General features: G+C 53.1%; 2 gene segments (V, D, J or C); both read right to left on the bottom strand.

Annotated features, from left to right (window-relative positions):
• Window positions 1-3,819: 3,819 nt before the first annotated feature.
• On the bottom strand, window positions 3,820-4,277 carry LOC138401767 (immunoglobulin lambda variable 1-40-like). The segment is given in 2 exon segments: window positions 3,820-4,106; window positions 4,216-4,277. Coding segments are annotated over 2 exon segments (333 nt in total).
• Window positions 4,278-10,556: 6,279 nt separating this feature from the next.
• Window positions 10,557-11,056, bottom strand: LOC138401633 (immunoglobulin lambda variable 4-69-like). The segment is given in 2 exon segments: window positions 10,557-10,888; window positions 11,008-11,056. Coding segments are annotated over 2 exon segments (381 nt in total).
• Window positions 11,057-13,177: the final 2,121 nt, after the last annotated feature.

Here is a 13,177-nt window from a genome sequence, read left to right on the forward strand (position 1 = left end):
TTCATTACTAGTGCATAGAACAAAAATTATTTCTGCGTGCAGATATTGTGTCACAAAACCCAGATCGAAGCATTTGAACCAGTAGCATCCCTCAGTCCCTCCTAGACCCTGAGCAGGGCATGGGTGGAACCAATGTATTTTTGTCTCTTCCAATGTCTCCACTGAGATCTTTTTTAACTCTAATGAAGCTTTTTTTTTTTTCCTATGAAAACCTGAGTAGGAGAAGAATGTATTACCTGTCTAAAAGTTGAATGATTATGACACTTTAAGATCTACAGTTCACAGAAAATGGCATGTTGGTTGAAGATGTGAAAACAGAAGTCACTCCCTGAGCTAGACTTGCTCAGAGTCACCAGGAGGGGTGACTGCACCAGGCCAGGAGAGTGGAAAGGAGGATTTTTTCTCACTTCCCTTTGGGTCTGAAGCACTGTGTAAGCATTAGCGCTGTTGTGCCATATCAAACAGTAATAGTCAGCCTCGTCCTCAGGCTGCAGCCCAGAGATGTGCAGAATCCCTGCATTGGCTGAGGCATCTTTGGAGCCAGAGAAGCGGCTGGGGACCCCGGAGCCCTGGTGCTTCTCTGAGTCTGTGTGGTAGTACAGCAGGTACCGGGGAGGATTCCCTGGTTTCTGCTGGTACCAGTATATACCATAACTGCCAACACTGATGTCACTGCTCAGGGTGCAGGTGAGTCTGGCTGATGCTCCAGGAGATGCAGAGAGGGAGGGCGGCTGAGTCAGCACAGGCTGGGACAGGGAACCTGCAAAGAGAGACACTCGTGGGTGCTGGGGCAGAATTCAGGGTAAAGTTCTTCATGGGTCTTAGACAAACGGGCTGACACAGGATGGAAACTGAGACTCAGTTTACAAGGCCTGTCCCCACCTGTGCAGTGAGAGAGGAGCACGAGGAGGAGAGGAGCCCAGGCCATGGTGGACACAGCCCCTGGTCCCCACAGTGGGGCTGGGCTGCCCCAGGCCTCCTTTTGTGCCCACCCTCTGCAGAGGAGGGGCTGCTCATGCAAATGTGTTTCCATCCAGGGACCGCCCAGCCCCTCCCTGAGCCCTGGGCTGGAGCTCAGCTCTCCCTGCACACTGAGGAGTGGGGGGGTTGCTTTGCCCCTTGGGGGAGCCCTGGGAGGAAGCACCTGCTGAGACCACACAAAGGGCCCTGCTCAGGGGACTGTGCCAGGCCAGAGAGGACACAGCTGCTGAGTCCCCATCAGTGAGCACAGGGCCCAGCCCCAAAGCCCAGGCTCATGGTAGTGAGTGACTGGTCCTCACTGAGCAGCTGTGTAGGGACCACAGGGCAGTCCCCCAGTACCCACTGCTGGTCACAGGCACACACCTCCCCATGGCCCAGAGACCTGAGATCCCAGCTGGTCTCTGCAGCTCCCAGTCATTGTCTCTGGTCACACACCGGAGGGCTGACTACCTGGGGGAGTGACCCCAACACACTGTGAGTGATCACTGGGGTTTCTCACTCCCAGAAGGAGCCCTGGACTATGAGAGGTGCAATCATGTGCATATATAGCTTTTTTAAGTATCAGCCCTCCAACATTTTCTACATTCTAGAAAAACCTAAATGTCCCTCATGTATCATCGTTTTAGGCACCTCAGATGCTGGAACATTGAGCTGATGTGAACGGCAGGGACAGGCTGTGCAGGGGACTGGGATGGAAGGACAAGTTCCGGGAATTGGCTCAGTGATGTGGTTAACATTCAGCACCTCAGAAAAGATTTCAAAACTCAGAAAATGAGGATACTGACTAGACATGATTTGTGAAAAATTAGTAATTGGGTAGAAATGACATTTGCTTGTTCATAGTCTAGCATATTTCTTAAGTTTTTGAAATAAGTTTTTTCTTCCTAAATTTGTGCTTTTCTGATTGTCTGTGTCTTATATTTCTGGTTAGTATTTTGTTTTAGGGAGAATGCAATGTGTTTGTATTTCAAACATAATTTTCCTTATTTTTATTTTCTTACTCATTTTTTTATAGTTTACTAGGAAGGTCAGTATAACATTTTAATGTTTCTGCAGAAATGGTGATACCTGGACACATGAACGCAGACAGCATCCCTTCCTCACTGCATCCCAGATGCAAATCTGCTTAACTGTGCAAATGGTCCCAGACTCCCAGCCTCGGAGGCTCTTTTGCTAAATAACTATGTCCAGGATCCTCTGATTCCCTCAGGCCTCTCTCTTCAAGGTACCCAGAGAGATTCTTCCATTGAGGTCTGGCAGGTCTCCCTGGGATTAAACTCCATCCTACCCATCGATGTAGTCCACCTCTACACTTACTTAAGTCTCATTTTATTCCATCTAAAGGGATTTTTATTTTTTCATAGAACACTGTTTTGCATTCTCTGTCATGAGGGTGTCTAGATGCTGATGGGCTGTTTGGCCACTGATGCTGGCACCGTGTGAGCACAGAGAGAAGTGACTGCAGTCACGTCCCCATCCAAGTCCTGGTTCCCAGTGGAACATCCCCTGCTGAGGCATCAGGGGACACTCACTGAAACTGCTGTGTGTCCCCCGTGGTGAGTGACAGAGTGGCATGCTCAGGAGCAGGCTCTAGAACAGGCCTGGAGCCCTGAAGCTGCAGAGCCCAGCGTAGGCGGAGTCTGCAAGATGCTTTATCTCCTGGGCCTGGGATGGAGGTTTCACCTCACTCTGCCCATTCCACTGTCTGTAGCAGGAGCTCTGCTCTTGAACACACATGTTCTGCTTCACGGAGGGGAGCAGGCTGAGTGTGGGATTCAACACGGCTTTAGTCTAAAGTGTCCTGAAGTTAGTGAGACATGAAGGGCCTGAGACCTTCATTGCTCCTGTGTGACTGGAAGCAGGATGACGTTTGCATAGATCCCCAACACCACCAGCCACTAGGGAAATGCAGTCAAGTCTAGAGAGATAGACCAGTGCAGACCCACTGGGGTGGCTATAAACAAAATGACAGGTAATGACAAACGTTGATAAGAATGTGGAGAAATTAGAACTCTTATATATTATTCATGGAAATGTAAAGTGGTGCAACCCCTTTGGAAAGCACTCAGACATTTTCTCAAACACAGTAATTACATCACTATGAATGTGCCCTCCTACCAAATCCAACAACAATACATAATTCCACAGGGAAATTGGAAACGTGTGTACCAATGATTACAGCAGCGTTACTCATAAAATCAAAAGTCTTAAGCAAACTAAATGTCCAACAACTCTTCAATAGTTTAACAACCTGTAGTACATATATACAGTAGAGTATCTTTTGTCAATAAAAATGAATGAAGTACTAAATTATATGTTGATCTATTTCATGTATGAAAATTAACCTAATAAACATTTGCATGCATTAATATCCGAAGGTATATAGAAAACAAAAATTGGATTTACAAGCCAAAGTTATGTAAAACTAGTTATTAGACTAGTAATTGCTTATTTGTAGAGTGATAAAAATATTCTAAATTCATGTTACAGTGATGGATGCACAGCTCAATACATACTAAAGAAAATTTGAAGTGTATATTTTAAATGGGAGCAATTTATGATATACACATTATAATATATCTTAATAAAGATGATTCAAAAAACAACTTGAAAGCGGGCAAGGTCACTGGCTTTGGAAGGTCACTGACCATTTAAAGCAGGTCTGTGCTCTGAGAGTTGGATCTTCAGATGTGAATGCCCAGGGGTTGGCCACAGTCAATCTTTCCCCTGGCGTTTGTCACAGGGAGTGATTACAGTGATCACAAGAAAGCAGGGGCAGGTTTTTGTCTCAGTTCCCCCTGTGTCTGCAGCACTGTGGGACCCACTCAGGCTGTCATCTCAGGATGAACAGTAATAATCAGCCTCGTCCTCAGCCTGGAGCCCCGTGATGGTCAGGGAGGCCGAGTTGCCAGACTTGGAGCCAGAGAATCGGGCAGGGACCCCCGAGGCTCTATCGCTATCACCATAGATGAGGAGTTTGGGGGCCGTTCCTGGGAGCTGCTGGTACCAGCTCACGTAATTACCCCCGATGTTGCTGCTGCTGCCCGTGCAGGAGATGGTGACCGTCTGCCCCGGGGCTCCAGACACCGAGGGCGGCTGAGTCAGCACAGACTGGGCCCAGGACCCTGGAAGGGGGAGAGACACAGGCAGGGTGATTCTGGGTCTGGAGACAAGAGGACACAGCAGGGCCCCAGGGTCTTCCCAGGGCCCTTCCGGTGGGCTGAGTCAGGTCACCTGTGCAGTGAGCCAGGAGGGTGAGGAGGAGAGGGGCCCAGGCCATGGTGGAGACTGTCCCGAGTGCTGCCTTCTGTGCCCGCAGCTGAAGCAGCCTCCCCACGTCTGTCCTTCCCTCTTCATACCCTGAGAGGGGAGGCTCCCTCCATGCAAATGAGCCCCAGCTTGCTGCCCCCACCGTGGGCCCTGGTCAGGCCCCTGTGCCTGAGGGTGTCAGGGGTGGGTGGGGGCAGGGCTGTGTGGCCCCAGGGGGTGGGGAGGTCACAGCTGTGCCCTGAGCAGAGGGCATCAGGCAGGGCAGGTGGCTTGTCCGAGCTCTGATCACCCCACAGCTCTCAGGAGCAGGCCCCGAGGGTCCTCTGCTGTCCAGGCCCAGACACACCATCCTGTGACATGGTGACCAGAGTGTCCCACGGCCAGCCCTGTCTCCCCACTGCCCTGACCACTGCCCAAGTCTCATATGACCCTGATCTGTGAGCGCCATTAGGAATGACGCTTCAATACACGAGGCTAGGAGAAAATAGGGTTTATACTGCATGAGGAGCGCTGTCAATCTTCTTAAAACTGACAACATTCTAACAATTTCTCACCAAAAAGAATATTTTGGCAGTGTATATTATTTTGACATAAAAAGAAAAAAGCTCAGCAGAAAAGATAATTCCAATTGCTAAAGCCACAAAAAATAAGCAAAAGTTTGTGGCTGAGTAGAAAACTTGTGGAAGTATTACATGTGCACCAGCCTGGCGAGTGTGTGTGTGTGTGAGTGTGTGTGTGTGAGTGTGCGCGTGTGCAGGGTGATGTGCTGTTATTTGTCCCACATTGTCCACTTTGATTTTCCCCGGGTCAAACCGGGTCCCTAGCTCTTGAGTCCCTCACTCCCTCATGTTCACTTTATTCTCACGTGGTGGGAAAACCTTCCCCAGTGACGGATTCTCAGATGTTACCGGCTCTTGAGTCGCTCCTGAAATTTCTTTTGAAAATTCCATCGATTGTATTCCTCAGTTCTTTAATTTGTGTTTGTTTTGAGTTTATGTATCTTAATTTTCTTTTCTTTTTTTTTTTTTTTGAGACAGAGTCTCACTCTGTTGCCCAGGCTAGAGTGAGTGCCGTGGCGTCAGCCTAGCTCACAGCAACCTCAAACTCCTGAGCTCAAGCGATCCTCCTGTCTCAGCCTCCCGAGTAGCTGGGACTACAGGCATGCGCCACCATGCCCGGCTAATTTTTTCTATATATATTTTTAGCTGTCCATATGATTTCTTTCTATTTTTAGTAGAGGTGGGGTCTCGCTCTTGCTCAGGCTGGTCTCGAACTCCTGAGCTCAAACGATCCGCCCACCTCGGCCTCCCAGAGTGCTAGGATTACAGGCGTGAGCCACCGCGCCCGGCCTGTATCTTAATTTTCTTACATTTTCTTCTCTCTGTTTGTTTAAAGAGTGGTCGTAGTTACTCATGGAAGGGATTTTATGGTCGTTGCTTTACAAACCTCTGTGACATCATTTCAGCGTCTGAGCTGCTAATATCGCAGTGTTCACGTGTGTTGATTTCATCTGTCATTTAGGTTGTCATTTTTCTGGTTCCTGATAAGACAAGTGACACCCAGACACTGCGGTGTTCTATTAGGAGACTCTGGCTCCTATTTAACCCTCTGTTGTCAGGGGACCTTCCTGCCCAGGCGAAGCACAAGGGCCCGGGGTCTCGGCTCAGCTCCCCACTGCCCAGCAGAGCGGGGCCCTGACTGTCGCCGGCCCAGGGCTGCTCACACCTTCCTGGGGAGAGGGGAGCAGTGACTTGCACAGAGGAGTCCCCTTCAAGAGGGGCTGGGAGATTAGCTGCCCACTGGAGTCTGCTCTGCCTCACAGACATCAGGCAGGGGAGGGGACAGCTGGAGCGCCGGTGACCCTGATCCCTCCCTCTGTCCAGGGTTCTCATCACCAGGGGGGAGTCAAAACTCCCCTCCTCACTGGCTGTCGAGATCCTCCAAGTCAGAGGTCAGGGTGGGGTCCTGGGGTGCTGACTGGCTGTGCCTGGTCCCACGTCATTCATCTCATGGCTGGGAATGCGGGTTCAAGTTCGCGTCTGCACTGGGCCCTGCCAATCTCACACGGGGCATTGGAGATAACCAGCTCACGCCAGCACTGCCTTGCCCGGCCTTGTTGATGCTGGTTGGGGGTGAAGATTTGGCTGGTCACTGAACCCCACCGACTCTACCCAAATGGGCGATCAGAGCACGGCCAGCTCCTGCTGGGCAGGGAGTTGTTGACAAACGTGTTTCTGAGTCACCACAGCCTGGGGGCTGCTGGTACCAGAATAAAATCACATAAAATCAATAGAGGCCCACAGCCAGCATCGCTGCTGCTTCTAGGGAAGAAAATGGGGGCCGCCTGCCCCACACACTGGGTGCTGCCGACGATCACATCAGCACAGACTGGGTCCAGGACCCTGAACTTCGGGGCAGACAGAGTGAGGGGGTGAGTCAGTGGACAGAGACACACTCAGGATCCCTGGTCCTTCATCCCCAGCCTGACACCTGGCCCAAGCCCATCTAATCCCCACTGGCTGTCCAGGGGTAGAGAGAGACACTTCATGCATCCAGTCACCCCCTGGGCTGTCACAGCTCCACCCTGAGCTCTGTCCCTGACCCCTGCCTGGAAAGCTGACCCTGGGAGGGGTGGGTCTGGGCAGGGCTGTTCTGTGGCTCCCCAGGGACCAGTGAGGACACAGCTGCTGGCCCAGTGAGCAGGGGACAGAGGGCTCCAGACCAGGGCCAGGTGGGCCTCCCAGCTGGGACCCACAGCACAGGTCTCAGGGACAGGCCACAGCGCCCCCTGCTGCCCAGGGCCCAGACACACCCATGTGTCCTGTCTGCTCCACTGTGCACTTTTCCTCCCCCAAAAGGATGGAGCTGGGCAGTGTCCCTGCCCCAACACACCTCAGTCTCAGGTCTGCACAGGGCCTCCTCCCCCTGCCCTGGGTCCTGTGCGGTTTACAGGACAGTCCTGGGAGCTCAGCCTCCGTGAAGGGCTGCCTCAGGGCACACAGAGCAGGAAGCCCAGTGGGGACAGGGAGCACCTCCCTCCAGGGCACCAGGAGCTGCTGCCTCTTCCTCCTCCCAGGCAGAGCAGAGCCTGCTCCCCAGATGGCCAGGAGCTGTCCTTGGGCCCAGCCGCTCCCTCTGGGACCCCCTCTTCCTCTCAGCCTCTTGCTGACCTGCATTGCAGAATGAGAGGAGAAATATAATACTCAATATCTGCCAATCCCAGACATAAATTGCACAGTGGGGCAGACACTGAGTGTGACTTTGAGGGAGAGGAGGCCGCTGAGCCCTTTGGCGGGAGCCTCCTGGGTCCTGAGCCTTCTCCCTCCTCCCTGGGCACTGAGCGGTGATCAGCGCCTTGTACATGGGGACCAGCATCCTCTAGTCACGCTGTGGGCACAGGGAGCAAATGCTCCTGCCATCTCAGAGACAGCCTGAAGAGTGTGGGGACAGTGCTGGGATGGAGGCCCTGGGCTGTGCAGGGCCCTCAGGCAGCCCTGAGTCCTCACCTGGGCTGAGCCTCAGTGAGCAGAGGGAGGGAGGAGGGGAGGGGAGGAGTCCAGGCATGGGGAGCACCTCTGAGCTCTGCTCCCCAAGGCCCACTCCTCACCCACCCACACCCTGGGCGAACAAGGCCTGTTACCATCTGTGCTTCTCCACTGGGCTGTGCAAGCCCCACTCAGGGCTGGGTGTGACCTGCTCCTGGGAGCTGGTGCTGGGAGGGACATCATTGGGAAGGGTGTGACCTGCACACCTCAGAGGCTCTGGGTGGGACAGCAGGTGGGACAGGGAGCCATGGACAGAGCACACAGAACATGGATGTCATGTGATCTTCTCCAGGGACACTCAAAGACAGGCCCAGGCCCACTTCAGCTCCAGAGCCCAGGTCCTGGCAGGTCTCTTCTTTTTCATGGCTCTAGGCCCCATGTGTCCTCCCTCTTGGGGTCACAAAGGACAGTGTCTTCTTCATTGTGCACCCCTGTTACCAAAGGAGGCCCCACGCCTGTCCTCCAACCTCCTCCGCAGACCACCCCCTGCTCACTGCAGTTTGCTTTTCTACATAATCCTGGGGTCTCAGCCTCCCTGAGGATGTCTCTGCAGGAAACTCACACTGCAGACAGCTCAGCCCTGGACAGGACAGCTGGGCCTGGGCCGCCCAAGGCTGAGCTTCTACACCTGCCCTAGGCCAAGCCAGAGCCTGTCAGAATGCTGAGCATGCATGTCCTTAAGTGTCAGACTGCACTGTCACACCCAGTTCCTGAGATGCAGATGTGGAGAAGGAGATGTTGTCTTCAAAGACTATTGGAAGTGTGTTCTGATAATCGCAAACAGAAACTGTCCACCCATCAGGCAATGGCCACTCCCACCCCACAGCCCCTGGTCACCCATGGAGCATGGAGGGACTGGGGACCTGGATGAGGCAGAAGAGCCCAGGGTCCAGGAACACATCATGTTGAAGGAAGGAGCAGGGAGCAGAGAGCAGCTCCCCTGGTGGCTCGTGGGAGATGCTGCCTGACCAGGTGACAGCTTTCTGTGGGCTGTGATTTTGATCCCTCTAGTGCCCAAGGAACTGAGGTGCATTCCAGCGTCATCCCAACCAAAGACCCAGAGAGGGGAAAGAATAAGGCTCATGGGATTAAAGTCGGGAAGGGAGGCAGTGCTGGGTCCCAGAGCCAGGGGAGGTCTCCTCCGGCACCTGCGAATCCAGGGGCTCCCTGGGGACACCTCCTGAGGATACAGAGGACCCGGATTCCCTAAGGCTTCAGAGCTCAGGGAATGATCCCCAAAGCCCCAGCCGGGTGCACATGACATCTAGGGGGCCGGGCAGAGTGGCCCTGGGTCGGCCTTGTCACACAAGCTGCATTTCTATTCCCCATGATTCCCCACCCACGTGTGGGGGGCTCCTATAACCTCTGGAGACTGATGTTCTGTTCACACTGGGAAGGCAGTGAGAGGAGGTGTTATTCTCACTGACCCCACGGAGATGAGCCAGGTTAAGAGCATCAGACCTTCTGGGAGCACAAGCGAAAGCAGAAGCCACAAGCTGAGCACGTTTGGGTCAAAGGCAGGGACAGAGAAGGGCTGGATTTGAGAGTGGGGCACACAGGGCACATTTGTCACTAACTCACCCTTGGTGGGGGCTCTTGGTGGCATCGAGTTGTATTCATCTGTGACAACAATGATACCTGACCATCAGCCTTGAGCCCACACGTGTCAGGGAGGCCGTGTTGACAAAGGAGAATCAGGCTGGGACTCTAAACATCCATCACTCTGTCCTAGTCACCAACTCAGGCTTTCTTTCTGGGAACCCCTGGTTCCAGGCCCATAGTGACGCCCAACGTGTGCGCAGCTCCCTGTACAATAAAATGTGACCTTAAGACTTGGGCACATCACCGGCTCCACAGGTAGAATGACACGTGCACAGGTTGGGTGATTTCTGGTCCCTGATGTCCCACAGACCTTACATTACAGGCTGGACTGTTGAAAAACCTCAGTGGGGCAGCAGAGGAGGGGACACAAGTCAGTGCCAGTGGGCTCAGGGACACCCAGCCATGTGGTCCCCGTGTTCCTGGGTGGGATGAGCTGGTGGAAAGTCACATTCATGGGACCTACTTCCCCCGACTCCCCTGGAGCAGGCTCAGCATTTCCCAGCAGTGGTGGGCTCTGCCCCTCCCCCTCTCTCCTCCCACTGGGAGGTTTGCTGGTCTCAGGCCATAGCTGCCCCATTCCCACCCCCCTGTCCTGACACGGTGACTAAAGCTGCAGGCAGACAAGAGTGAGCCAGGCCAGCTCTGTGCCTGGCACTGGCCCTGACCTGTGTCCTCGGGCACCATTTCACATGGCTCCACCTAGTTCCTGGGATGTAGGGAGCCCAGGCAGCCCCTAGCACAGAGGACTGGGGAGGGAAGAGGTGGTGTCTGCTGTGACAACTGGAAGAGCACAGTCCCTGCTGTAGGACCGTCCACCTGCTCGGAGGGTCCCTGGGCACTGAGCAAGCTTTAAGCAGGAGAGGCTCATTGTCCACCTTCAGGAAAAACAAACAAACAACAACAAAAAAAAAAAAGACAGCAAGGGCGCTGGTTTTAGCACATTTGGATCAACAGGCACCAATTCAGTTTCATCAGTTTTTTTGTTATTGATGTTAGTTTTCCTGAGACTTGAGAAACACTGACTACAAAGATGAGAGTAGAAACATTTTAAAGTAGAGGTGCTTCCAAGTAGGGTTTGTGCACATGGAACACATTTTTAAATCTGAATATTGTCATAGAATAAGACCCTGAGCAGGCTGAGGTTTTTGTCCCACTTCCTCATCTGCCTGTGTCACTGTGATTTATACTATTGTCCCAGGTCTGACAGTAATAGTCAGCCTCGTCCTCAGACTGGATGTTGGAGATGGTTAAGTAGCGGTCAGCCCCGGAGCTGGAGCCCGAGAAGCGATCGGGGATCCCGTCGCCCTTGCTGTGGCTTCCACCACTCTTAACCTGCATCAGGTACCGAGGGGCCTTCCCCGGCTGCTGCTGATGCCACACAATGGTGTAGCTGCTGTGTCCACTGCTCAGGGTGCAGGTGAGCTTGACCGAGGCTCCCAGGGAGGCAGATGCAGAGGGCGACTGAGTCAGCACAGGCTGGGAGAGGGACCCTGAAAACACAGACACACGTTATGTCCTGGAGGAAGGACAAGAGGGAAGGACAGTGTGGCGTGGGTCTGGGAGGTGGTGTCAGTGAGGTGGGGGTCAGGATGCTGAGGACCGTCCTGACCTGTGCAGTGAAGGAGGAGGGTGAGGAGGAGGAGTGGGGCCCAGGCCATGGTGCAGACACCCCAGAGCTGTGCTGAGGCTGCCACGCTGCAGGTGTCTCTTATCCACCCTCCAGCCCCAGAGGAGGGAGGGGGCCCTGCATGCAAATGTGCTGCTCCTCCCCTGCCCCCCAAGCCCGCCCTGTGCCTGTGTGCAGCCCCAGTGGTGGGTGTCATTACTGGGAGGGGGGCCTGGGCTGGGCCTGGTGCAGGTCTCCCCAGGGGCCCAGAGAGGACCCCCCTGCTGGCACCAATGAGCTCTGAGCAGAGACCAAGTTCAAGTGTCTGGTTTCCCAGCTGAGCCCCACAGAGCCCTCAATGTTAGCCCACAGCGCCCCCTGCTGCCCAGGCCCAGGTGCAGTGTGTCTGTGACCAGATGCCAGGGGGTCCTGACAGAGGCTCCTGCCCCCACCAGGGTCTTGACCACTGCCCCCTCCCTGCACAAGGGCAGAGTGAGGCCCCTTCTCTGGGAAGCTCCCACCTTGTCTCAGTCCTTAGTTTTCTCTTCCTCCTCGGTGGGAACAGGACACACAACTCACCCCATTAGCAAGGGGGCCTCAGGGGAAGGGACGACTCATCTACAAACTGAGCCTGAAATACAAAGTCCTGAGCTGAGAACAAGGGCAGATCAACTAGGAAACCACTTCCCAGGCTGCTCCCAAAGACAGCTTCTCTCTCCCTCCTTGGTTCCTCAGGAGGTCATGCCCAGGGACAGAGTGGGAAGTGTCTGGGAGGGTAAGTGAGGACGCTGAGTCACTCACTGGATTCATCACAAATGAAAAGAGGCCCAGGAAGTGTAAGAAAAAGGTACCAATGTGGTTAAAAAAGGGAAGATGTGGACTTAGAGCTTCTTCAGACATAACAGGCTACGGAGCTCAAAGAAAGAAGAGAAGATGTGAATGACAACTTCTAAGGAAAGATATGAAAAAATATCCACAACTCCTCTGAGATAAAGACCTTGCTGATAAATGGAGAAGGTCACAGGGCAGAAGGGGGCTGTAGGAAAGGTAGGGAGACCAGAGATCTGAGAAGAGAAGTCAGGAATCAGAGACAGGAAGGGGAGGGTGAGGATGGTTCACACTGTAGAAGGGACTGGAGGAGAATCCGGTGGGGACATTGGGCAGGATCCAGACAGGGGGTCAGGTGGAAGGATATTTGGGGTGTGTTTGCTTTCATTCCTGTTTCATTTCTTACAGAAAGTGGAGCCTCTTCCAGCTTTTCAAGTATTTTGTCTGGTTTTCTCCCTGCCTGGGTGGAGGGGTGCCTCTTTGATCAAAATTTTTCAGTTACCTCTGAGCAAGATTTCTCCTTGGTGTTTGTCAGCTAATGCCTTCCCTTCTTAACTTTCCATCATTCTTATGAATTTTGTCATATTAAAACACATAGGAGACCAGGTGCAGTGGCTCATGTCTGTAATCCTAGCACTCTGGGAGGCTTAGGTGGGAGGATAGCTTGAGCTCAGGTGTTTGAGACCACCTTGAGCAAGAGTGAGACTTCATCTCTACTAAAAATGGGGAAAAAAATAGCTGGGCATGGTGGCACCTGTAGTCCCAGTTAATCAGGAGGCTGAGGCAGGAGGATCACTGGAGTCCAGGTGTTTGAGGTTGCAGTGAGCTATGATGACGCCACTGCACTCTAGCTGGGGTGACAGAGCCAAACTCTGAGTCACTCCACACTCCTGAGTCCACATGTTACAGGATCCCAGATGACCCCTGTGCACGTGAACGTCTGAGGAGCTCTGATCCGACACAGGCAGGAAGGTGCTGGAGGGTTTGGTGATGGATGTTCCTCAGGCCTCAGTCTGCTCTGCTTCCTGCCAGTGTGCCCAGCCAACTGCCCTCCTGTGTCCCATTCTGTGCATGATGCACCAGGCATGGTGCACTCGGGGCTTTTGAATATAGCGGGCATCTCCCCCTGAGCTCACAAATTCACAGAGACGACTGCAAGTGTTTTAGTAATAACAGATTATCTTCCCCTCTTCACATGTTATACCAGTGAACAAGTGGAATTATATAAAAGCTATAATTTTGCATTAGTGCTTATAATCTTTATAATATTAAGCAGTGCTTGTTATTTATGTATTTTTAAGAAACAGGAGTTCTTTATATTAACCTTACATGGCAATCACAGTTT

This window comes from Eulemur rufifrons, chromosome 21 (genome assembly GCF_041146395.1).
Source record: "Eulemur rufifrons isolate Redbay chromosome 21, OSU_ERuf_1, whole genome shotgun sequence".
In the NCBI taxonomy this organism is placed as follows: Eukaryota; Metazoa; Chordata; class Mammalia; order Primates; family Lemuridae; genus Eulemur; species Eulemur rufifrons.